The 22,434-nt window shown below is 51.0% G+C and overlaps 2 protein-coding genes and 5 non-coding genes across 9 annotated transcripts; 4 read left to right on the top strand and 3 right to left on the bottom strand.

Annotated features, from left to right (window-relative positions):
* Positions 1-1,697: 1,697 nt before the first annotated feature.
* TMEM107 (transmembrane protein 107) lies at positions 1,698-8,388 on the bottom strand. Of its 3 annotated transcripts, none has more exons than XR_012375018.1 (6): positions 8,158-8,388; positions 7,905-7,972; positions 7,700-7,800; positions 6,878-6,974; positions 6,433-6,634; positions 1,698-2,113 (listed from the first exon to the last, which is right to left on the bottom strand). XR_012375018.1 is itself a non-coding variant. In XM_025864039.2 (5 exons), the coding sequence occupies exons 1-5, from the start codon at positions 8,242-8,244 to the stop codon at positions 6,565-6,567; spliced, it is 423 nt and encodes a 140-aa protein (XP_025719824.1). In that variant the 5' UTR covers positions 8,245-8,388; the 3' UTR covers positions 5,588-6,564. The 3 variants fall into 3 exon arrangements, 1 of the variants encoding a protein (XP_025719824.1); XR_012375017.1 differs by lacking the exon at positions 1,698-2,113 and adding an exon at positions 2,832-4,813; XM_025864039.2 differs by lacking the exon at positions 1,698-2,113 and having other exon boundaries at positions 5,588-6,634.
* LOC112817328 (U8 small nucleolar RNA) lies at positions 5,592-5,727 on the bottom strand. Its single transcript, XR_003206366.1, has one exon. It is a non-coding gene; the product is annotated as a U8 small nucleolar RNA (small nucleolar RNA).
* Positions 8,389-15,826: 7,438 nt separating the features above from the next.
* Positions 15,827-15,898, top strand: TRNAW-CCA (transfer RNA tryptophan (anticodon CCA)). The gene has a single exon. It is a non-coding gene; the product is annotated as a tRNA-Trp (tRNA).
* Positions 15,899-16,302: 404 nt separating this feature from the next.
* On the top strand, positions 16,303-16,384 carry TRNAS-GCU (transfer RNA serine (anticodon GCU)). Its single transcript has one exon. It is a non-coding gene; the product is annotated as a tRNA-Ser (tRNA).
* A 256-nt stretch (positions 16,385-16,640) lies between these two features.
* TRNAT-AGU (transfer RNA threonine (anticodon AGU)) lies at positions 16,641-16,714 on the top strand. Its single transcript has one exon. It is a non-coding gene; the product is annotated as a tRNA-Thr (tRNA).
* Positions 16,715-17,094: 380 nt separating this feature from the next.
* On the top strand, positions 17,095-17,168 carry TRNAI-AAU (transfer RNA isoleucine (anticodon AAU)). Its single transcript has one exon. It is a non-coding gene; the product is annotated as a tRNA-Ile (tRNA).
* Positions 17,169-17,854: 686 nt separating this feature from the next.
* BORCS6 (BLOC-1 related complex subunit 6) lies at positions 17,855-20,568 on the bottom strand. The gene is given in 2 exon segments (XM_025864386.2): positions 17,855-18,883; positions 18,885-20,568. Coding segments are annotated over 2 exon segments (1,068 nt in total). The 5' UTR covers positions 19,634-20,568; the 3' UTR covers positions 17,855-18,564.
* Between the last annotated feature and the right edge of the window lie 1,866 nt (positions 20,569-22,434).

Here is a 22,434-nt window from a genome sequence, read left to right on the forward strand (position 1 = left end):
TTCATTTCCAGGCAGAAAACATCAGCGGCTGCGGGCTCACATTCTTTAAAAACGTTATAGTTTTGTCTTCTTAAATAATGTATGTGCTTCAAGATTCTGCAAGTTCAGAAGAGCTCCTGGAGAAAATCTAACCTCCTGCCCTGTCTCCCTGCCCTCCAGCTTCTGTCCTCAACACCAATCTTCCCAGTTACCGTGGCCTCCTTCCAGACCTTCCAGACACATGCAGGGCCCATAGTTTCCTCTTTTTACCCAAATGGAAGCAAACCATAGGAACCATTCCACAAGGTCCTTTTGTCACTTAACATATGGAGATTGTTTTTTTTTTAAGGTTTTTATTTATTTAAATAAACTCCGCACCCCATGTGGGTCTCAAAGTCATGACCCTGAGATCCAGAGTCCCACGCTCCTCCCACTGAGCGGGGGAGGGACAGGACCCCTCTTGGAGGTGGTTTCTTTCCTGGCTGCCTAGTATTACACTGTAACATAATTCCACCAATCTGTTGACAGGCATAGTTTGCCAACTCAAGCAAAGCTGCAAAGAATAATCTGCATGTTCCCATTTCACCTATGTGCAAATATGCAGGGCTAATTCCTAGGAGTGAAAATCCTAGGTCAAAAGGGTATGAATATTTGTGATTTTGATTACTTTTGATTTCTGTGACTATTGCCAAATTGGGCTCTGTGAGTGTGTTACCCATTTTTACTCCCACCAACAAAGAGGAGAGGCCTGTTTCCTTAAACCCATACCCTCTTCAACTCTTTTTTAAAGATTTTATTTATTTGAGACAGAGAGAGAGAGAGTGAGCAAGAGAGAGCATATGGGGGGGGAGGGTCAGAGGGAGAAGCAGCCCGATATGGGACTCGATCCCGGGACTCCAGGATCATGACCTGAGCTGAAGGCAGTTGCTCAACCAACTGAGCCACCCAGGCGCCCCCCTCTTTACCTCTTAATGAAACTTTTTGGGCATTACAAATTAAGTTAAACACGATTTGCATTTCTCTTATGGTAAATGAGTTTAGGCATCTTTTCATATATTTGAGAGTTCTTTATATTTCCTCTCCTGCGAAATATCCATATAATTTTTCTGTCCTTTATTATTGAACTATTGGTGTATTTCTTTTTTTTTTTTTTAAAGATTTTATTTATTTGAGAGAGAGAGAGAGAGAGCACAAGAGGGGGGAGAGGCAGAGGGAGAGGGAGAAGCAGACTCCCCGCCGAGCTGGGAGCCCCTGACATGGGGCTCGATCCCAGGACCTGGAGATCATGACCTGAACTGAAGGCAGACGCTTAACCTTCTGAGCCACCCAGGTGCCCTATTGGTATATTTCTTATAGATTTGTAGATTTTCATGTTTCAAAATTAGCTCTTTCTCTGCAATATGAATTATATTTTCCCTAGACTGTCATTTATCTGTTAGCTTTTGCTTATGATTTTTTACCATGCATACTTTTTACCTTTTTAATCCATATTTAAATGCATCAGGCTTTTCTTTTAGGACTTCTGCGTTTTGTTTTCATACTCAGAAAAGTCCTCTTCATTCCAAACTATTTACTGCCGTGGTATTCTTGCCAAAGATGCATACCCTCAATCCAAATGGAGAGACATTCGGCAAACCCACTCACCAGGACTCTCCAAATGTGTCAAGATGGTGAAAGGCAGAAAAAAAGGAACCGAGGGACCGTCTCAGGTTCAAAGCCTAAGAGTGACGAGTAAATGCGATGTGAAATCCTGATTTATTTATTATTTATTTTTTTAAAAGATTTTATTTATTTGACAGAGAGAGAGAGAGAGAACATTAGCAGGGGGAGCAGCAGAAGGAGAGGGAGAAACAGGCTCCCCGCTGAGCAGGGAGCCCCATGCGGGGCTCAATCCCAGGACCCTGGGATCATGACCTGAGCCAAAGGCTGATTTAGAGGCTGAGGCAGAAAAGGGTAATTAGTGGGAAAGTTGGCAAAATTCACATCAGAGCTGTCGATGAGGTCATAGTATGGCCACAATGCTAATTTCCTGGTTTCCATAATCATGACGCAGCCACGCAAGATGTTAACATCTGGAAGAGCTGGGTGAAGGCTATACAGGAGATCTGTACCATTTTGCGACTTTTCAGTAGGTCTGAAATTAGTCAAGATAAAAGGTTTAAAATGTCAAGTTTTCTTTCAGTCCTTCTATGCTTGTATTTTTTTTACAGTCACCTTTGATCTACTGGTAATAGTGGTGTAAGGTATCGATCCATATTTTCCCCCCAGATGGCGACTCAATTTTCTAATAACCTTTATTGACTAATTTTTCTTTCCCCCACTGGCCTTTTATTTTTAAATGTATTTAACTTTTTTTTTTCAAAAACTTTATTTATTTGTCAGAGAGAGAGAGAACAAGCAGGGGGAGCAGACAGAGGAAGCAAACTCCCCGCTGAGCAAGGAGCCCGACGCAGGACTTGATCCCAGGACCCTGAGTTCATGACCTGAGCCGACACTTAACCGAATGAGCCACCCAGATGCCCCAAATCATCTATTTAATTTTTAAACTGTCAGAAATACATAAAATTTACCATCTTGACCATTTTTAAGCATACAATTCAGTACTGTTAAGTACATTCATGCTATTTTACAACCAATCCCCAGAATTCTTCTCATCTTGCAAAACTGAAACTCTCTACCCCGTCAACAATTCCTCACCCCCATCCCCTCAGCCCCTGGCATCCACCATTCTACTTTCTGTCTCTATGACTCTGACTACCCTCGGTACCTCAGAGAAGTAGAATCAAGCAGTATTTGTCTTCTGTGACTGGCTTATCCTGGTTGACGAGCTAACTTCAAAATAAAAATGAAAACCTATTTCTGATGCTAACTGGCAAAGCCTCTGGGGTGGACTAAGAGACGGAAAGTTGAAATGCTTGTAGTACCTACTTCTGGAGTTTGGGTGAAGGAAGTTAGGCACAGAGAGGTTAAGCGACCTGTTGCCAATCACACAGCCAAGAAGGGGAGGGACACTTTGAACCCTGGATGGGCTCCACAGCTTGCTCCCATGGTCTTTGCCCTGGACTGGGGCTCACATAAGAGAGCCTACACTTGGAAACCAGCAGCATCTAGATTTGTTTGAGGACAAGAGGTGGGTGAAGCTATCCAAGGAACTGCTGATGAATGTTTAACCAGCTATCCAGGAGTGCCTGGGTGGCTCAGTCGGTTAGGTGGTTAGACCTGCCTTTGGCTCAGGTCATGATCCTGGGGTCCTGGGATTGAGCTCTGAGCTCTCAGCAGGGAGTCTGCTTCTCCCTCTCCCTCTGCCCCTCCCCTGCTTGTGCTCTTGTGCACACACTTTCTCTAACGAATAAAATCTTAAAAACAAAAAACAAAAAACCCACCACCAGTTCTCCAAAAATAGTATGCATTTATAAATGGTTATTATAAATCTTACTGAGTCAAAGGATGTGTAACAGAGGATTTACAAATAATAATAAAACATACAATATTATTTATTGTAAATTCCACTCTTGTATTCATGACTTCATAGATGGAGTTGTGTCCCAACTCCAGGGGTATCTCCAGTATGAATGTTGGTTGATATTTTTATTTACATTTTTGAGTAAGACAAAAATGAAACATTGAGAATATGTTGAGACTTCACTCATTCCTCAATGACTTGACAAACTTCTTTGCTGAATCTGACAATAGTTTTCAACATCTGGGGGGATATTTCCTCCATTTTGTGTGCTATTCACAATGTAACAGACGTGACATTTTTAAATTTAATCTGCGTTATTAGCATTTTCTCCATCATCTTCTGAAATCTAGACAATCAACAAAGCCTGATATGTAGTGTTTGCCAATTTCTGTGGTATAAATCCTCCTACCAAGGCCAAATTCAAAATACCAACTTGATATCTATATGAGTTGGGAAGAGAAACACAAGTAGTAGCCAATCCTTATATAGCACTCCCACCATACAAATACAATAAATGTAAATAAGCTCGAGAGCACATAATAGTAAAATGTAGAAAATAGGAACCTGAACCTAATGGAACATGTGTGTCAACTGTACTCAATAAAAATAAAATTCTTACAAACTAAAAAAAGAAGCAGAGGGCGCCTGGGTGGCTCAGTTGGTTAAGCGACTGCCTTCGGCTCAGGCCATGATCCTGGAGTCCCGGGATCGAGTCCCGCATCGGGCTCCCCGCTCAGCGGGGAGTCTGCTTCTCCCTCTGACCCTCTCCCCTCTCGTGCTTCCTATCTCTCATTCTCTCTCTCTCTCAAATAAATAAATACAATCCTTTAAAAAAAAGAAGAAAAAAAATAACCAGGAAGTAATGAGTTTTGAGTCGTACCTTTTTTTTAAATTTTATTTTATTTAAATGAGTATTACCTCTGTTTCTAAATATAAGTTGTGAGTTTACATAATTTCTGATAATAGCTGTGGTGCAAGAGCCCACAATGTTTCTGAAAAACAAAAAGTCGGCTTTCCCAAATCATCGAACCACACCAGTGGGTGCGGGTGACAGCCAGATTGCAGTGGGATGTGACCTTCCTGAGCGGCCTGTAAGCCCGGCCGGCCATGTCCGCCTTCCTTGGCCTCGGCAATCTGCCCCTCCACCTCTGCTCCAGCCACACTCTGGGACCTCACTCCCCACCTTGGGCAAAGTGGTCTCTACTCCCAAGCCTCTGCAATCCTCCCCTGGGGCACTTACCACAATGTGCTAGGCAGTTACTCTGGGAGTAGGGGGCAAGTGTGTGTCTTCGTGAGCCCCAGTATCTGTGATGGCTGAGGCCGAGCATGGGTCCTCGTCACCACGACTCGCTCCGTACCCACCACAGTGCTCTGCAGTAAGTATTTGCTGAACACACGCTCAGGATGAAGGGCTGGGGCGACAAGAGGGTCGGGAAAGGCTGTGTGTGTGAGACACCACCTTGGATGCCTTCTGCTGGTTTAGGATGGCGTGGGCTCCACTATTCAGGGCTGAAAAATATAGAGAACCTTCCCGATTCGTAGGAAATAGGACCTTGAAAACACTCATCCTGGGACAGGGCAACCCCTCCGACGACTGGGGCGTCTGCACAACGCCCAACAGTGTATTTCAGAAACTACCCCCCGTGTGCGTACAAACAGAGCTGGGGGGTTCCCACCAAAACCCTGATACCCCCGCAGGTAAGCTGAACCCCGGTTTCTGAGCGGGTGGTCTTTCCTGCCATGGAGAAAAAACAGAAGTCCGTAACACCAAGCACGAAAAAACACGAACAGGGAGTTGAGGCACACATCTGTTCTCCAGAGTTAACCGGGACGGTGGAAGCTCAGAAGTAACAGACACCTGACACCGAGCAGTGGAGTACGCTCCCGGAAAGATAAAAACCCCGCGTCCGGGAGCCTGAGCCTCCGTAACATGGCCCACCGCTAACCAGTAACCCCCGGAGCAAACCCTCCCCCGGGGAAAAACACCCTCCCACTAAAGCCCAAACACGCTTAAAGCGGAAAACCACACGTGAACACCAGAACATACACGCAGTTACGAGCAAACCTAGACACCAAAAAAAAAAAAAAAAAACAAAAACCCAACCTCCCATTTCTGTACACACAAAATAAAAGTTGATCGTCAGGCAGAATCAGACAGGAGCGACCGGGGTGTTGCAAGTCCCGGCCACGCAGAGACGCTAATCACGTATCATGCAAGCTCCAATCATCATATTCCGATCTGCCCTCCGGAAGGAGGAACAGGTAAGGATTATCCTACCTGACGACAAAACCCCACCCCTGCGTATTCCTTACTCAGGGCGAACGATGCCGCTAACGGCTAGGGTGAGTAAATAACGCGCTAGCCCCAGCAACTGAAGTTATCGAGGGTCTTCCATTTTATTGCTATATGTATTTACAGATATTAAAAAACATTCCCCCCTCAACTGGCTGCCAAAAAACCCATAAACTAATCCCTCCCAGAATGCCCCACTCAGGAGTTTGGCACCCTAACGGCAGACACCACTCATATTTACATATCCCCGCCTACTTCCTGCCGCCAGACGCTACCGTAATGACCAAAATAAAAGCGAAACCCAGGATCTTACAGTCTGCAAGGCTGTAAAACAGCCTTCCGTTTCTTTCTTTCTTCTTTTTCTTTTTTAAATTATTTATTTATTTATTTGACAGAGAGACACAGCGAGAGAGGGAACACAAGCAGGGGGAGTGGGAGAGGGAGAAGCAGGCCTCCCACGGAGCAGGGAGCTCGATGCGGGCCCGATCCCCGGACTCTGGGATCATGACTTGAGCCGAAGGCAGATAGATTCTTAAAGACTGAGCCACCCAGGCGCCCCAGCCTTCCATTTCTTTAGTAGTTTGTCCACCCCAATTCTCCCCTAAACGTTTTGTAAGTCTTGATCTTACTCTAAAGTATATTTTATTACAAAGTACTAAATAAAACGCTGATCATCCCAGACTCGAGTGATAATTACCCTAACAGGAACACTGACATCCTCCACCAAATGCAGTAGGCGGAGGACTGCAGACGGCCTTTCTTGTTCCGTGAATGGTGAGTGGTCCCTTGATCCTCCAACCTTCAATCCTATGCTCCCGTCATGAAGGTATCAGAAAGGTTTCTTTTTTAGCCCAAAGACGCTGACGAATAATGCCATTTCAGTGATAGCTGGGAGGGCACTGTGGACAGTAGGTGGTGAGTTCAAGGATCCTTCCAAAAAAAAGAAACCCAAATCCCCAAACCAGAGACTCCACCCCAAAAGTGTAGGAGAGGGGGACTTCAAGAGACTATGCTGAGAGGCATGCTGAGTGGATCTGCTATATCTCACATGGAGGATATCCTGGATATGCCTTGGATGGGGGGGAACCTTCAGATTGAATAAACCTCCCTCCCCCATCCCCAAACATTGGATGCTACCATACCTGCAGAAGACAAAAATGTACCAGTACGTGGTGCACTCCCAACGCTCGAATATGAAAAAGGACAGGGCCACAGATGCACTACAGTGAGCCCCAATGGCTTGGGAATGCACCAGAGTCAAGGAAAGCCTTTGGTTCAATAGGTAGTGATAAGCCAGAAAAGGCCGTTGCCGGGACGGGCGTCTGCACTCAGGTTCACCCCTAGCTCCCTCACCATACTGCAACGGCAAGAGCCCGCAGCCCTGACTTCTCTGAGTTTTAGGACAGCCCTATGGGTAGAGACCAGACAGCCAGAGAGCCGGTATCTAGGGGCTAGCCTGGACCCTTCAGATCCAGGAGTAGGCTCCCCTTCTGCCCCAGGCACACAAGAAGGCTCGCAGTGACCTGATACACTGCTGGAATCATATGCAACGCCGCGGTCCTCCCAGGCTACAATTCGAGCGTCAAGGGCCTTCCCTGCTCCATCTTCCTCATTTCTGTCTTTCTCGTCTATTTATTTATCTTGCTGTCTCTTCTGAGTTTCCACAGTGCTTCTTCATACTTTACATGCTCACCCTGAGTTACAGATGTCTGTCTGAGTATCTGCCTCTTCCTCAAGGTGGAAAACTGTGTTTTACTCCCATCTGGGATCTCCAGTGCCTGCTGCACGGCGGGAGCTTCACAAACTACTGAAGATCGTATTAAAACTTCCACATTGCCTAAGAAGATCTACCAACTGGAGAGACCGTTTGCCCCCCCGCCAGAGCGCACACCGTCGTGCCAGAAAAGCCGAGTTAGGTGGCTGGAGGGAGTCGAAATGGAAACGGGCCGTGCGTCAAAGGATACAGATGAGGCTCTGAGTGCTGTTGAACATGGAAACTCCGGAGAAGAAACCCGCCAGCTCCACAGCAAAGAGGCCCAGGGTGACGGACAGCGCTACCACCAGCCTGAAGAGAGGAAAGGGGCTGGCTCAGGCCTCCGGGACTTCTTCAAAGACCCCGCCACTCCCGCTACTGCTGAATTCTGACCACCCTGCCCCCCAAGTGCTCACTGAAAGTCCTGCTTCTCATACTCCTCCTGGGTGAACGTGAGAGGCAGGCAGGCCTGGATGTTGCTGTCCTGGGGAGCAGGGCAGAGAGGAAGAAAGTCAAAGAGGGGCGGGCTGCGGGGCAGCACTGGGGTCAGCGGGGGATGGGAGGGCTCGCCCCCGTGAGGTCGTGGGGAAGGGGCGCGGAGGGGCTGGGAGCACCCCTAAAAGGTGGGATTGGGGTGGGCGGCGGCAGGGGGGCGGCCGTGGGTCTTACCCGGGACCAGAACAAGGTGATGACGACCACCAGATGCGCCAGGAGCGTCAGGAAGCGAGAGGGCACGAGCCCCGAGATGCGGCCCATGGCCCCCCGGGGGCAGCGGTGCCGACTGCAGCGGAGGCCGCGCTCTGTGGGGCTGCACGCTCAAGAAGGGCCACTCCTCAAGTCTCGCGGGCTGGCAAGCAAAAATTCGACGGACGCCTCCTTCCCGCTCGCGCCGGCGCCGCCCAGTTGCCTTGGCAACCGCGTCAGCGGGGGGAGCGGCCGGATCTCGGAAAATCTCGCGAGGGCAGTCAATTCTCGAGCGGCGGCGGCCTTGGTTTCTGGGGTGCCGCGCCAGTCGGGGGTCGGCCGCGAGGGGCGTCGTGCAGCCCTCGGTCGCCGCCGCGTGGCCCGGGAGGGCCCTCCGCCCGAGGCGCTCGCCGGAGACCAACGCCCCCGCCACGCCGGTCTTAAGGCGCCGGCGGGCCTGAGGCAGGGACACTCTCTCCCTCCTCCGCCTCCTTGTGGCTCCCCCACTGCCCTGGGCCCGAGCAGACGCGGGAACGAAACGCGGAGACGTGGATGCCCCCGCATTGCACGGCTGTCCCTTATTACATGGTCACGGGGTCCCTGATTATCCGAGGACCCCGGACCGGAACCTTCCTTGATTCTCCGACACCACCTCCCCCGCCCCCCACCGAGTCCCCAGACGACTTGGCTCGGATTGGCGAGGGGATCGCAGAGGGCAGAAAATGGCCAGCTCTCTACGTGGATGAGAGCGCGTTTGGAGAAGGGAGTGGGTGACCGGGCGGAAGGGCAGGGAGCCCCGCTCCCCTGGGAGGCAAGGAGCGGGCGGCGACGCAGACTCAGCTCTGATTTCATCTCTCCGAGGTGTGGGCACCCGACTTGGCCCAGCTGCGGTCCAAGAACCTCTGTCAGCGTCCTCACTGACCTTGGGTCCTCAGCTGGGATCCTTGCAGAAGGGAAAGTTCTCGCCCGAGCTCCCTGCTCCCGGGTCAGGTCACAGCGTCCCCGGGACCTCCCCGGCCCATTTACCAGATCATCTCTCTTCCTCCTCTCCACCCCAGTGCTTTCAGGCCGGTCTAAGCTAAACACGCACGCCCAGGGGGCACTTCTGATTTCTAAATCCATTCGACAAATATCCGTTGACCAGCTAGCAAGTGCTGAGCTCCTGTTCTTGACAAGACAGAAGGCTCTACCTTCCTGGAGTTTATATTCTAGTCAGGGAGATTGACATGGACAGCAAACATGCGAACAAATAATAAATTCGCAGGGTAAGAGGTGCTATAAACATATTTTTAAAAGGGAGACGCTAGAATAACAGATCGAGGAAAGACCCTCCGAAAAATGAGTCATTTAATCTTCAACTTTGTTGTAGTAAATGTCAGATTGAGAGGAAACGCATTTCTCTGTTTGAGGACCCCAATATAATAAGCAGATTTCCTTTTTCTAAACCAGTGGGTAAAAAAATTCAGAACTCAAAGAGATAGCAAGGAGGTGTTTGTTCAAGGTCATGAAAGACAAAGACTGAAGAACTCTTCCAGATTTAGGGAGATTAAAGGGATGTGACAAATTTGACTTGAGAAATATCATGGATCTTGGACCAGAAAAAAACAAAAACAAAAAAAACCCACTTTCTTTCACTGCGAAGGACACCAGTGGAACAATTGGCAAATTGGAATAAGATCTCTAGTTTAGATATCAGTATTATCCATGTTAACCTCCTGATTTTTGATAATTCTACTGCCTTTATGGAAGAGAATGTCCTTGCTAGAAAATACACACTATTTTAGGGGTAAAGGAGCATTATGTCTGCAATTTACTCTCAAATGGTTTGGAAAAATATGTGTCTATAGAGACAGAGAGGCAATGTTAGAGCGAACATGGTCTCGAAGGCACATGGGAATTCTCTGTATTTTATATATATATATATATATATATATATTTTAAAGATTTATTTATCTGAGGAGCACCTGCGTAGCTCAGTCGTTAAGCGTCTACCTTCAGCTCAGGTCATGATCCCAGGGTCCTGGGATTGAGCCCCACATAGAGCCCCACTTTGGGCTCCCTGCTCAGCGGGAAGCCTGCTTCTCCCTCTCCCACTCCCCCTGCTTGTGTTCCCTCTCTCGCTGTGTCTCTCTCTCTGTCAAATAAATAAATAAAATCTTCATTTAAAAAAAAAGATTTGTTTATTTGAAGGGGTGAGGGCCAGACTGGGAGGAAGAGAGAGAACCTCAAGCCGACTCTCCGCTGAGCGTGGAGCCCAACAGGGGCCAGATCTCACAACCCAGAGATCATGACCCATGAGATCATGACGGGAGCTGAAACCAAGAGTCAGACGCTTAACCAACTGAGCCAACCAGGCGCCCCTTATACTTATTTTTTAAGCAAGCTCTACACCCAACCTAGAGCTTGAACTCCCGACCCCTGATCAACAGTCAGGTTTTCTATGGACTGAGCCAGCCAGGTGCCCCTCTCTGTATTATTTTTGCAACTTTTTGGTAAACCAGATTATTTAAAATAAAAAGTTTTAAATGATAACCCTTTTCTAAGGTTTCCTTCTGGGTCTTCTATAATATCATTGAGACATTAAATTGCTTTATAAAAAGAAGGGATGATTTCTGGATTGGTGGTCCCTACATGTTAAACTCCTATATACTGAAACTATACAGTGACATTTTCCTATAAAACCACCTCTTTAGAGGGGCAGTACAGCCTTAATCTCATAATGGAGACAATGTGGTCCCAAAACCCATAAAATAAAAAATGCAATCATTTAGACTTTTCAGAGGAATTACTTGTATAAAGAGTGAGATTCAGCCAAGTCTCTGACTTTTTTTACTTCAAAAATATTGGATGGTAATCAAATATACCCTCACGGGTTTCTGAGTTCTCAGGTGTGTAGGGAGGTTCTCTCTTTAACTGTTGAACCTTTTTAAAGTTCTGAAAATGTTTTCAAACCTCCGCCACCTCAGGAGGACAGGCAAAGTACAGTGGACCCCACTGCTTCTCTCCCTGGAGGTGACCCCCATCAGTATGAGACCCTCAAAACAAGTGACAGTGTTGACATCCTAAATACAATGAGAGGTGGGCTCCATGTGCTCTCCACCATGGAAAGCACAGCATAGCACGTGCGAAAACATTCTGAGCACGCAGATAAGATGCAAGGACTGAAGGGCTCCCCCCTCTGCCTATAACTCCTAAGACTTTGCTCCTGGGAACGGGAAGCCCAGGCTGTCAGAACCAACCTCCCCCAGTGACAGTTGATCAAGTGTGACTATTCACAGATGAAAGAAACGCTGTCATCCGTCGGAAGTGAGCAAAACCCAGGACCTGTTTCTGCAAGATTTTCCAAGGTCCCAGAACGAATAGAACGAAGAGAAGGAGTCAGCCAGCCGTGTGAAGATGTGGGGAAAGAACTTTCCAGACAGAGGCACAGCAAGGGCAAAGGTCCTTAGGTGGGAACGAGGCCAGTACGTTCATTTAACAGAAGGGAAGCTAGTATGTCTGAAGGCTAGTAACAGCGGGGGGTAGAAGAGAAGAGGGTGGGGTGGGCAGACACGGTGCATGGCCTTGCAGCCAGGGGGAGGGACCTGGTCAGGTCTGTATTCTAGAAGATGACTTTGGATGCAATGTGGAGAATCGATTTTGAGATGTTAAGTAGCAGGCTTGCGAAGAAGCTGCATAGTGATCCCAGGACAGACAGAGTGAGATTGGACCAGGGTGGAATAAAGAAAGTGGAGCAAAGTGTAAGGAATCAAGAGATCATTAAAAGATAAGAAGGTCTAAACTTGGGGCTATGAGTGGATGAGAAAAGGAAGGGGTCAAGGAGGACAGATTGGGCTCCCATAGCTGGAAGTGTGGGGCATTCTGTTTACAATAGGCTTCCTGCCTAGGGAACCTACTAGATAGTAAGAACTGGGTAGTCACTTTTCACACTATGAATTAATGAACAGTGAGCAGGCATTCAGGTCTGTCCTGTCACTCTCTATGATCTTGGTTCCCAGAAGCCTGTCCCACAGAGGTCACACAAAAGTAAGTGTTAGAGCCACCTTGTGGCCACAGAAGGTACTGCTGGTGACCTGGCACGTCCTTCCCTAAGCGGGATCCAAGGGCTCCAGGGCTGGAACCCACCTGTCCTAACATTTGATCTGGTCAGAAAAGCTCAGGGAAATGTTTTTTTATCATGGAAAAACTCAAACATATGTAAAAATAAGGAAAATAGAAGGATGAACCCCTTCGAAGCCTGCCATTCTGCTCCAAAAATCACCAACACATTGCCAACCTTGTTTCAGCTAGATTCCCAGCTCCCTCCCAGCCCCGCTAGGCTATTGCCAAGCAAATCCCAGGCATCACCAAATAGCTCAGACTGCCCAATATCCATCATATAGACATATGACGAAGTCCACATATTACACTTGGTTGATGTGTCTCTTAAATCTTTTTTTTTTTTTTAATCGTAGGTTCTTCTGCCTTGTTCTCCTTCCTTGCAATTTCTCTGATGAAGACACTGGGCCGTTTGTGGGCAGTGCTCTGGTCCTGTCATTTCACATGTTCCTCTATGTCCTGTGTTTTCTGTAAACTGGTTGCTAGATCTAGTGGTTGATGAATCTCACATTCGATTTTCTGGTAAATAGACATCACGGGAGTTGGCCTGTATTTCTTATTCTATCACATCAGGAGGCGCCTCCTGACTGCTTGTCTCCCTTTTTTCCCATGTTAGATGTGAGCGGTGGATTCAGGTGTAGTCAGACTGAGGCAAGCATTATAAAGTTCCCACCAGTTTTTCACCTACTGGTTTAATTGATCACGGCTGCCTAGCTTCATTATTTCAGGAGGAGTTGCAAAACAGGGATGTCTTAATTGCATTGTTCCTTTCTGCATTTGTCGCCTGTTATTCTTCTATAAATAAGAATGTGCCTTCATCCACCCGTTTACCTTGAGATACAGGTCATACAGGAAAAGCTGGATACATGTGTGATTTCTTTCTCCCCATTCATTTACCGGTTTTCAGAATAATAAGTCGATTCCCTACCATCCTCCAAAAGGGATCAATTAGTTGTTTTTAGGATGATCATTGTGAACGGGTAGATTTAACATGGTTTGTGGGTTTTGTGGGGCAGCACCTACTCGGCTTCAGGCAATTGTTTTAAGGAGATAGAAATCCAGTGTTGCCAGGTTTCTGGGAGTTTTGTTGTGGTTGTTGTTTTCTGGGGTTTTTTGTTTTGTTTTGTTTTTGTGTTTTTTTTTAAGAGAGGCCAGAAATCCAGATTCTTACTCCAGTTATAAATGTTAGTATCCAGCTTAACGGTGAAAAAAATGAAGAGGGAGAAAAATACCCCTGATGACAACAGCATGCAACAGCCTCAAGTCACCAGCTTTCAGCCTCTGGATCAGCACTGTCCGAGAGAACTTTCTATGACAGAAATATTTCATATTGTCTCTGTCCAATGTGGTAGCCAGCTAGCTCCATGGGGCTAATGAACACTTGGAATGCAGCTAGCGGGACTAAGGAACTGAATTTTTAAATTTCAGCTTAATTTGAAAAGCCGCATATTGAATAGCCACCCTAGTGGCTACCATATTGAGCAATGCAGCTCTGGACAGAATAATCTGTTGGTTTCTAAAACTTGGAAACTGGTGGGATAAATGGAGATTTAAACATCCGAGAATACTCTGGATGGTGACCCTGGACTGATAATTCCTCACACCTGCTACAGAACGTTTCTGAGCCTAGAACTCAAGTCCACAATCCCTGGTACCATATTCGCTGACCCAACTTCCCCTTCTAGCAAAAATTTCCACCTCACCCCATGCTCTTCAGCTACTCAGACACGTCTCCTTCCTCTATAAAGCAGGCTCTTGCCCACGTAGTGCTTTTGCCAAATCTATCCGTCCTTAATTTCACAAATGTTTATTGAATACACATGATACTCCAGGTATTGTATGGGGTGCTAGGAATACATATTTCCTTCTCCTGAGTAACTTAGAGTGTGGTGAGGGAAACAGTTAAAAATAGTGCTTTAAAGTGTTATCCTGGAGGAGACACATCACAGGCCTCCTCCCCCAGATGGGGGGAGAAGTAGGGAGCAGGGAGCTTTTGAATTGAGTCTTGAAGGGTATGTTAAGGGTCATCCAGATGAAGGACAGTGGCACAGAGACACGGGGCACAAAAATGATTTTAAGGAACTATAAATGAGTCACCGTAGCTGTCTCCTGGGAGGTGAGGTGGCAGTGGTTGAAGAGTCAGGCAAGGACCACATATTAATAACAACCATAGTAACTGATTTATGACCAGTGAGGTTCTGAGCACTTTATCTTGGCAAATAAACTACTAGTGATCCATCACAGTCTTTACCATTTTCCGGATGGGGACATGGACACGCAAGGAGGTTCAACAACGAGCTCAAATCACACGACCAGTAAGTAGGAAAGCCTATATGTGAATATTGGCAACCCCCTTCCAGGGCCCACACTTAATAAGTTTGTGGCCTTGGGGACCCAGCCAATAAGTTAAGACGTAATCTCGAAGGGGATGGGGCACTGGTTTTATGTTCGCATTTTAAAAAGATGATCCTCTTTGGCTGTTCTGGAGGTAGAGACATCAGAGAGGAGTCTATTACAATAATCCAGCAAGAGAGGGTGGGGAGTGAGAGCCGGCGGGAGAATTATGAAGGAAAATGGAATTGACAAGACTTGAGGACTGGGAATGGGGAGGGAGGGAGAGGGAGGAGTCAAGAGGAGACAGGCTGGGAGTGCAGAGGGAGTGGGAAGGAAGGATGCCCGAGTCAATGAAAGTCACGTCGGAGAGACGTTGTGTGTGTGGGGTGGGGGGGGTTGTCATCTCTGTGGTCTCTGAGGACTTTGGGAGGCACTGTACCGAATGCACAGACATTTGACTTGGAAGGGAAGGAGGGAGACACAGCATGACCTCTTTCCTCGTGTTGGCCTGTTGAACGGCTCGAGAGGCAAATGGGGGTCTCTGCTAGCTTCCAGTACCCCTCTCTGGAAGCTGCCAGCTTCATCTCACCTGGGGAGCTCTAAAACATGCTGACGTCTGTCGTGATCGAAATCAGAACAGTGGTTGCCTCTGGGAGGGGGCAGGGAGGAACTTTCTGGGGGGTGCAGGAAATGTCCTATACCTTGAATGCGTTGTGGGTTGCTTTTGTAAAAATTTACCAAAACACACACGTCAGGTCTGTATATGTCACTGCATGTAAATGATTCCCCAGAACCGTAACGAGCGACGAAATTACCCGCTGGGCTTTGAAATCAGTCTCCGAGCCGGGGGCGGGTGCTGGGGCAGGCAGGCCCCGCGGACGCCGGGAACGCGCAGCCGGGAGGAGACGCGTGGCTGCAGGAGCTGGGCTCGCGCCCCGCAGGTGCCGGGGGCTCCGGCAGCGCTCCCACACGCTCCCTCCGCCCGTCCCCGCCGGGCTGTGCGCTCCGGGGACCCCGGGGGACAGCCCGGGGCCAGGTGCTCGGGGGCAGGACTCCGGGGGCGGGGGCCCCGCGGGACGCACGAGGCGGGAGGGACCGCGCACCCCCCACGCCGCGGGAGCTTAGGAACTCCGGAAGGCCCTCGGCTCTCAGCCTCGGTCGCCGGGACCCCGGCCGGCCGCCAAGTGGCCATGGGGAGACCTGTCCAGCCCTCCGGCCGGCCGACCTCGTGGCGCAACGGTAGCGCGTCTGACTCCAGATCAGAAGGTTGCGTGTTCAAATCACGTCGGGGTCAGCTCTACTTTTTCCCGCTAGGGCTTCCGTCACTTTTATTTATTCCCCTCCCCGGCGTGTCCACCTAGCCTCGAGCGCCGGCGCCCAGGTCGGAGCCGCGCCTCGCAGGGCGGGGACGGCGAGCGCCCCTGGCGCCACGTCCCGAGCCGCCCCGTCGGGGGAGCCCAGATCTCGCCGGCTGGTGCGCGCGGATCCAGGTCCCGCAAGCGCGGGCTGGGGGCAGGGCTCCGGAGGACTGACGCGCGCGGCGGGTCGCTGGGTCCGGAGGGGAGAGGGTGGAGCGCGCGCGGGCGGGAAGATCGCTCGGCGACGGAGACGAGCGCGCTGTCCGCCACGTGGGCGGGTCCGGCGGGCGGGAGGACGAGTTCAGGCCCCAGAGAGAAGAGCGGAAGCCGCTTCTCGGCGGACGAGGTGGCCGAGTGGTTAAGGCGATGGACTGCTAATCCATTGTGCTCTGCACGCGTGGGTTCGAATCCCATCCTCGTCGGCGTGCGATTGTCGCAGCCGGGGTTCAGTTTTGTCATCCCAAAGCAAGAATTTCTCTTGTTACCTCCCACCTGCCCCGGTTCCATTTCCGCGTCACCCCAGTACTCCGCGGTACCCCACCAACCGTGGTTTTCGTCCCTTCTACTCCGTTTTCCAGGACGGCCAAAGCTTGGTTACCAGGGGGCACCTGGGCATCCACTCACCTGCAGGAGAGCTAACCTGGCCAGGGAAAGAGGGCACGTAAATCCCCAACAGTGGGTGCCGTGGCTTAGTTGGTTAAAGCGCCTGTCTAGTAAACAGGAGATCCTGGGTTCGAATCCCAGCGGTGCCTCCGCGCTCTACTGCTTTTGCGAAGAGCCTGTGGGCATCCACAGATCCATCACCTTCCCTCCCGGCATCTACCAGGAGCCTTTGGGTGGCGCTTTCCATTCCTGGCGTTTGGTGGTTGCGTGAGCGGAAGCCGCGTGCTTGTTGCCAAGCTGGGGCTCCCTATTTGCGCCCTGCTGACCCATGCCGCCGAGCACCAGAGTAGCATCTGTGCTTGCCCGGGTGTTGCCTTGCTGTTACTTTCCCAGATGCTCAGTGATTCCGCCTGCATGTCTTTTTTGCGTCTCTCAGAATGGTCCTGTCCATTTCCAATTTTTTCTGAAGACAAGACCGATCAGTAATATAAATTTTATATAGCTCCAGACTGAAAACCAGACGGTAACTGGCCGGTTAGCTCAGTTGGTTAGAGCGTGGTGCTAATAACGCCAAGGTCGCGGGTTCGATCCCCGTACGGGCCAGAAACGTAAAATGTGTTTTTTTGTCTTTTTTTTAACTTTTCACCGCTATAGTTTGTTACTGGGGAAGGTTTGTGGAGCAACATTTCCAATTCCAGAACTTTTCACACCCAAAATAGAATCATGTTGAAATTCAGTCCAAGATGGCACTGCCTTGGGGGAGGAGGAGGAAGGTTTAATAAAACTAGAGTTCCTTCTGTGATCTCTATTTATAACGCTCCCGGCCATAACGTGGGGCTCCTGGAACTTACTACGTGGACAGTAAGCTTGGAGACGTTGGAATGAACATGACACTGATCGGCGGAGGGTGGGAAATGTGGTCAGGAATGGCGGTAACAAGCGTTTCCAGTCTTCCTCCTGAGTCAAGATGTCCAGTTCACCCAGCCCCTGCCTGTCCCCTTCCAGATCTGAGAAGACAGCCCCTTCCCTTTCGGTACCGGAACACCCTGCTTGTGTTTCTGCTTTTACTGGATCCCGGAGCCCAGATCCGTGTCTCTCACGTGCCCCACCTCCCGCGTCTGCCCCCCTCCCCCATCACAGTGCTGCCTGACAGCAGGAACCATAGACCCTTGCCCATGTACTCCCGCCCGGCACCCAGCATCGGTCAAGAGAGCTCCACGAAAGAGACCGACCCTCATCCCCGCTCCTTCAGCTCATCAATCCCTGGAACCCCACACAGACACACCTCAGCCTTAGCAGCAGCACTTTAATTCCACAAAAACTCAGAAAGCCAAAACTGATTAGAACACTCCACAACAGGTGGGCTTCAAAACCAGCAACAATTCTGCCTGAACCCTGAGAGCAGTGAGACCCCTCCCACCTCACCCCCTCTACCATGCAATGCATTCCTTCTAGTTCCACCCCAGTTCTGGCTGGGGAAGGGGGGATGGTAGGGGGCCAGAGGGCAAGAAGCAGGGAGTTATCCATCTGCAGGTGTGCATCCTTCTCTGCATGGCCTGTGGCCAAGGACCACTCAAGCTCCCACAGCCCCTGGCACCTGAGATGTGGCCAATGGAGTCAGGGTGGCCACAGTCGGGGCTGGAGCCTCTTCTGTTCTCCTTTCTTGACCACATATGGCAGTCCTGTCTCCCAAGCCGAGACCTAAAGCCCTGGGTTCCCAGAGATGGTGCTCTCGCTGGAGAAGAGAGTTGAGAACAAGGTCGCTACAGATGGCCAACTTAATAGAAGCAGAGCATCATCCCCTCCCACCAGGAGAGGCTTCAGAACTTCCCCCATATACACCTGAATAAGGCCCAGCGAGTGGTCGCAGACCTGCTAAATGCGTCTGGAAGAGCCTCCAATACATAGGCCTCCCCTCAGCGGGCAGTTCCCACCAGGGCTCCTTGAAGAGACCTTAGGATCCTGCTGGGCCCTGGCTTGGCCACTCCTGCCCTCCCGGTCACTTGCACAAGGCCTCCAACACCTCCAGGGTGCGTCGGATATCCCGGACTTGGCGCGCCAGCCCCTGAACTGGCTGCAGAGCCCGCTCCAGCTCTTCACAGCGCGCCAGCAGGGTGTACATGCCCTTGATGCTCATGTCCACCGCTTCGCCTAGGGAGTCCACGGCGTCGCGGTAGGTCTGGATGCAGCCCACGCTCAGCGCGGTCAGCTCCTGCACCGCGCCACCCAGCCCGCGCAGCAGACGGTCCACCCTGCCGCCCAGCTCCCGACTCAGCCGCTCCAGGTCCCGCAGCACGTCGGGGTCGATGGGGGGGGATGGCCGGAGTGGGCGCGGGCTTTGCACAGGGCCGCGCCGGGGCAGGGGGCGGGGGTTGAGGGGCGCCGCTCAGACGAATCTTGAGTTGCAGGTTGTTGGCCACGAAGTGGGTGAGGTCGCCATGGCGGCTCACCGTGCCCTCGAGCTCCAGGGGGCTGGAGATGGTGGCGCGGCGCCCGCCGCCCGCGCCAGGCTCGGCACCCCCTGCCGACCCGGCGCCGCCGCACGCCCCGCTCAGCCCGTCCAGGCTGCGGCTGTCCTGAAGGCGGCTGGAGAACGAGCGGCCAGCCCTGCCGGCCGCCGCCGCCTCCTCCTCCTCGTCTTCCTCCCGCGGCTCAGCCTCCATCCCGCTGCCTCCTGGGCTCCCTCGACGGCAGCCCCTCTCGGATGCAGGCTCGTCCTCCGGCGGCTCAGGGTCCTGGCACCCAGAGGACCCGTGCGGGTCGGGCTCCGGACCCGGCGCCCCCCGGCGGCTCCCCGGCGCGGACGGCGTCCCTCCGCGGCCCGGCTCGTAGTCCCGAGCCTCCCGCTCGGCCCGGTGGACGGCGCCGCGGCTCGAAGTCTTCGGGGACGCCGCGGGGTGGTGACTCGCGCCCCCAACGTTCTCGGCCTCTTCCTGCCCGGACACCGGGAGGCCTGAGGGCGGCGCAGAGGGTGCTCGGCCCAGCCCGCCGCCGAAGATCGCGGCTTGCTGTTCCCCCAGAGCCAGAAGGTCCGCCTCGGGCCCAGGCCGCCCCCGGGACGACTCCATGCCGCAGTTCGGGGCACGAACCGAGGAACTGATTCGCCCCGACTCGGGCGGCGTTGGCGGCGCCTTTAAGGGGCGTTGGTAGAGGCGCGCGATTGGCAGCCGGCTGACAATGGTCAGGACAGGAAGAACACTCTGATTGGTCGCTGTGACCAGGAAGTCTCGGAAAAAGAGCTGTTATTAGGCAGCCGAACACACGTGAGAGCCGGCGGTGCGGTGCGAAGGAGGTGACAGCTGCCCTCGTTGCTCTGCCCCCTCAGGATGAGGCGGGGCAAGTCTTAAAGATCAAGGTCCTGAAATACCCGAGTCCTCCGGGGCGGGGCTCAGACTCCTTCCACCCACAATTGTCACGCCCACAGTTGTTGCTTAGCAAACACACCCAGTGGGCACCAGAGTTGCGGCTCCTAGAGAGTTTGTGGGCATGAAAAGAGTCTTTCCTGCTTGGACCATCGGGATTGAACCAATTTAGTCCATCGGGAGGGATGCAACCGGAATCCCCAGCAGAGCACGAATGGTTGGGTCCACCATCCTCGGCTCACCGACCTGCAGAAGAACTGCCCTGAGCGACTCACGATGGTCAATCAAGTCGGCTTAAGGGCTTTCCTGTGCTTTTGCCACTCTGTCCTCTGTCTCCGGCCCCCTCCACGTTGGAGGATCTCTCCGCTTGGAGGATGGTGTGTGATTTTGCCACGAGATAAAATATTCAATAAACGAATGGCTCTGCACGGAGATCGGAGCCCTGGTACCATTCTTCTGATCCCAACTCTTCCTTCTCTTCCCTTCGTTGGTCTCGCTGGAGCCACACTGCCGGCCCCCTCGCTGTTCTTCTGCCTCAGGGATTTACCCTTGCTCTTCCTTTTTTTTTTTTTTTTTTTTTTTAAGTCTGAGTCTACCAAGGAAAATTTCAACTTCAGTTCCTTATTTATTCAAATATCACCTTTTCAGTGCGGCCTCCCCTGATAACCTGTTTAAAATTGCAGCCGCTTTCCCCAGCAATCCCCGCTTTCCCTTCCCTTCCTTTTGTGCGTGGCATATACTATATACTTGCTTACTTGGTCATGTAAGCTCCTTGAGGGTAATGGTTTTCTGTAGGGCTTTTTTTTTTGGTCTGTTTTGATCCGTATCCGCAGTGTTTAGGGTGCCTAGCATATAGTAGGCGCTGCGTAAATATGTATTAAATGACCACAAACCATTGATTTCCTCTTTGTGACTTGAACACATTCAAGATGTGTTTCTGTCACTTGTACCCAGAGTCCTGACTAATAAACCATGAGATCCCCCCTCTCTGGGGCTGGCCCCCCAACCCCGTCTTCCCTTTACCCCTCAGCAGGCAGACATTCTTTATTCAGCAAGTGATAGAAAACACAAGTTGGACCAACACTATCGTTAAAACAAGGAGACTGCATTGTGTCATGCGATAATGGTCTCAAGACGAGAGAGAGTGTGCTCAGAGAAGTTTGGGTCCAGTGCCCTAGGACTGTCACAAAGGAACTGGTTTCTGTCTGCGGGGGCAGCCTTATCCCAAGTGGCTTCCTCATGGTGGCAAGATGGCCGCTCTTTGTCATTCTTCGGGGGTTGTATTGGTCTCCTTGGGCTGCTATGACAAAACACCATAAACTGGGTGTCTTAAACAACAGACATTTATGTCTCACACTTCTAGAGTCTGGGAAGCCCAAGATGCCAGCTGATGTGGTCCCTGGTGAGACCCCTCTTCCTGTCTTCTCCATGTGCCCTCCCATGGCGAAGAGAGAAAGCTAGCTCTCAGCCTCTTCTTAGAAGGGACTAAATCCTATTGTAAGGACCCCACCCTCATGACCTTGTCTAAACCTAATTATGTCCAAAGGCCTCACCTCCAAATACCATCACACTGGAGACTAACACGTCAAGAGACGACTTTCGGAAGGACAAGCACCTTCAGTCCATAACGGAGGTCACTCGTCATCCTTTTTGGTCTCTTGAGATCTGACTCAATGTTTAAGGACACTCCCACATCATCAGGAAGCTGAAATATCAAGCAGCCCCTCTCCTAGTTTCCCAGGCACATGGCTCTGGCTCCACCATGGAGCGCTTCTGCAGTGGAATTTTCCCTGGCTGGGCGGACTCCACGCCTGGTCCTTCTAGAGATTCCTGGTGCTCCTCCAGAGGCTGTGAATCACCCGGGATGCTCATAATAAAGTCCACTTATGCTTCAATGAGCCCAAATTATTCTCTGTTTCATGCAGCCAGGACCCCTGAATGATATGCTCCCACACCTTCCAGAAGGGGAGAAAGGAATCGCTTCCACCAAAGGCCCAGTTAATTTCCCTTTACATCTTATTGGCCTAAACTGGTTCAATGTACAATTTAGTCACAAGGTACAATTTAGTCACATTGGCCGGGGTAATACCATGTCTGACTGACTTAGGACTGAGTATCCAGGGATGACTGGGTTGCTCAGGTAAGCATCTGCCTTTGGCTCAGGTCATGATCCCAGGGTCCTGGGTCATGATCTCAGGGTCCTGGGATCTCCGGCGTGGGCGGGGCTCCCTGCTTGGTGGGTAGTCTGCTTCTCACTCTGCCTCTGCCCCTCCCCCACTTGTGCCCACTCACTCACTCTCTCTCTCAAATAAATAAATAAAATCTTAAAAGAAAAAAAAAAGGACTGAGTATCCAGAAGCAATCACTCTGGGAGGTGACGAGAATCAACTTATTAGGTTAAAACAATTATGCTCCTTCTGGAGCTACGGGTGGGTCAGTCCCCTCCAAACCCCAGTAGCTGCGACTCAGTGGGGGAGGGGGGCAGGGGCTGTCGGGGAGCAACCACA

Source organism: Callorhinus ursinus, unplaced genomic scaffold (genome assembly GCF_003265705.2).
Source record: "Callorhinus ursinus isolate GAN/ISIS: 27379988/994484 unplaced genomic scaffold, GSC_fseal_2.0 scaffold43, whole genome shotgun sequence".
NCBI lineage: Eukaryota > Metazoa > Chordata > Mammalia > Carnivora > Otariidae > Callorhinus > Callorhinus ursinus.

Excerpts from the sequence above, each read along its gene's own strand:
- TMEM107 (XM_025864039.2), bottom strand. The coding sequence starts at position 8,244 with ATGGGCCGCATCTCGGGGCTCGTGCCCTCTCGCTTCCTGACGCTCCTG. Across the intron at positions 7,973-8,157 it reads TCACCTTGTTCTGGTCCCGG|GACAGCAACATCCAGGCCTG; the intron begins GTAAGACCCACG and ends CCTGCTCCCCAG. Across the intron at positions 6,975-7,699 it reads CAGCACTCAGAGCCTCATCT|CCATTGGGGCTCACTGTAGT; the intron begins GTATCCTTTGAC and ends TGCATTCCCAAG.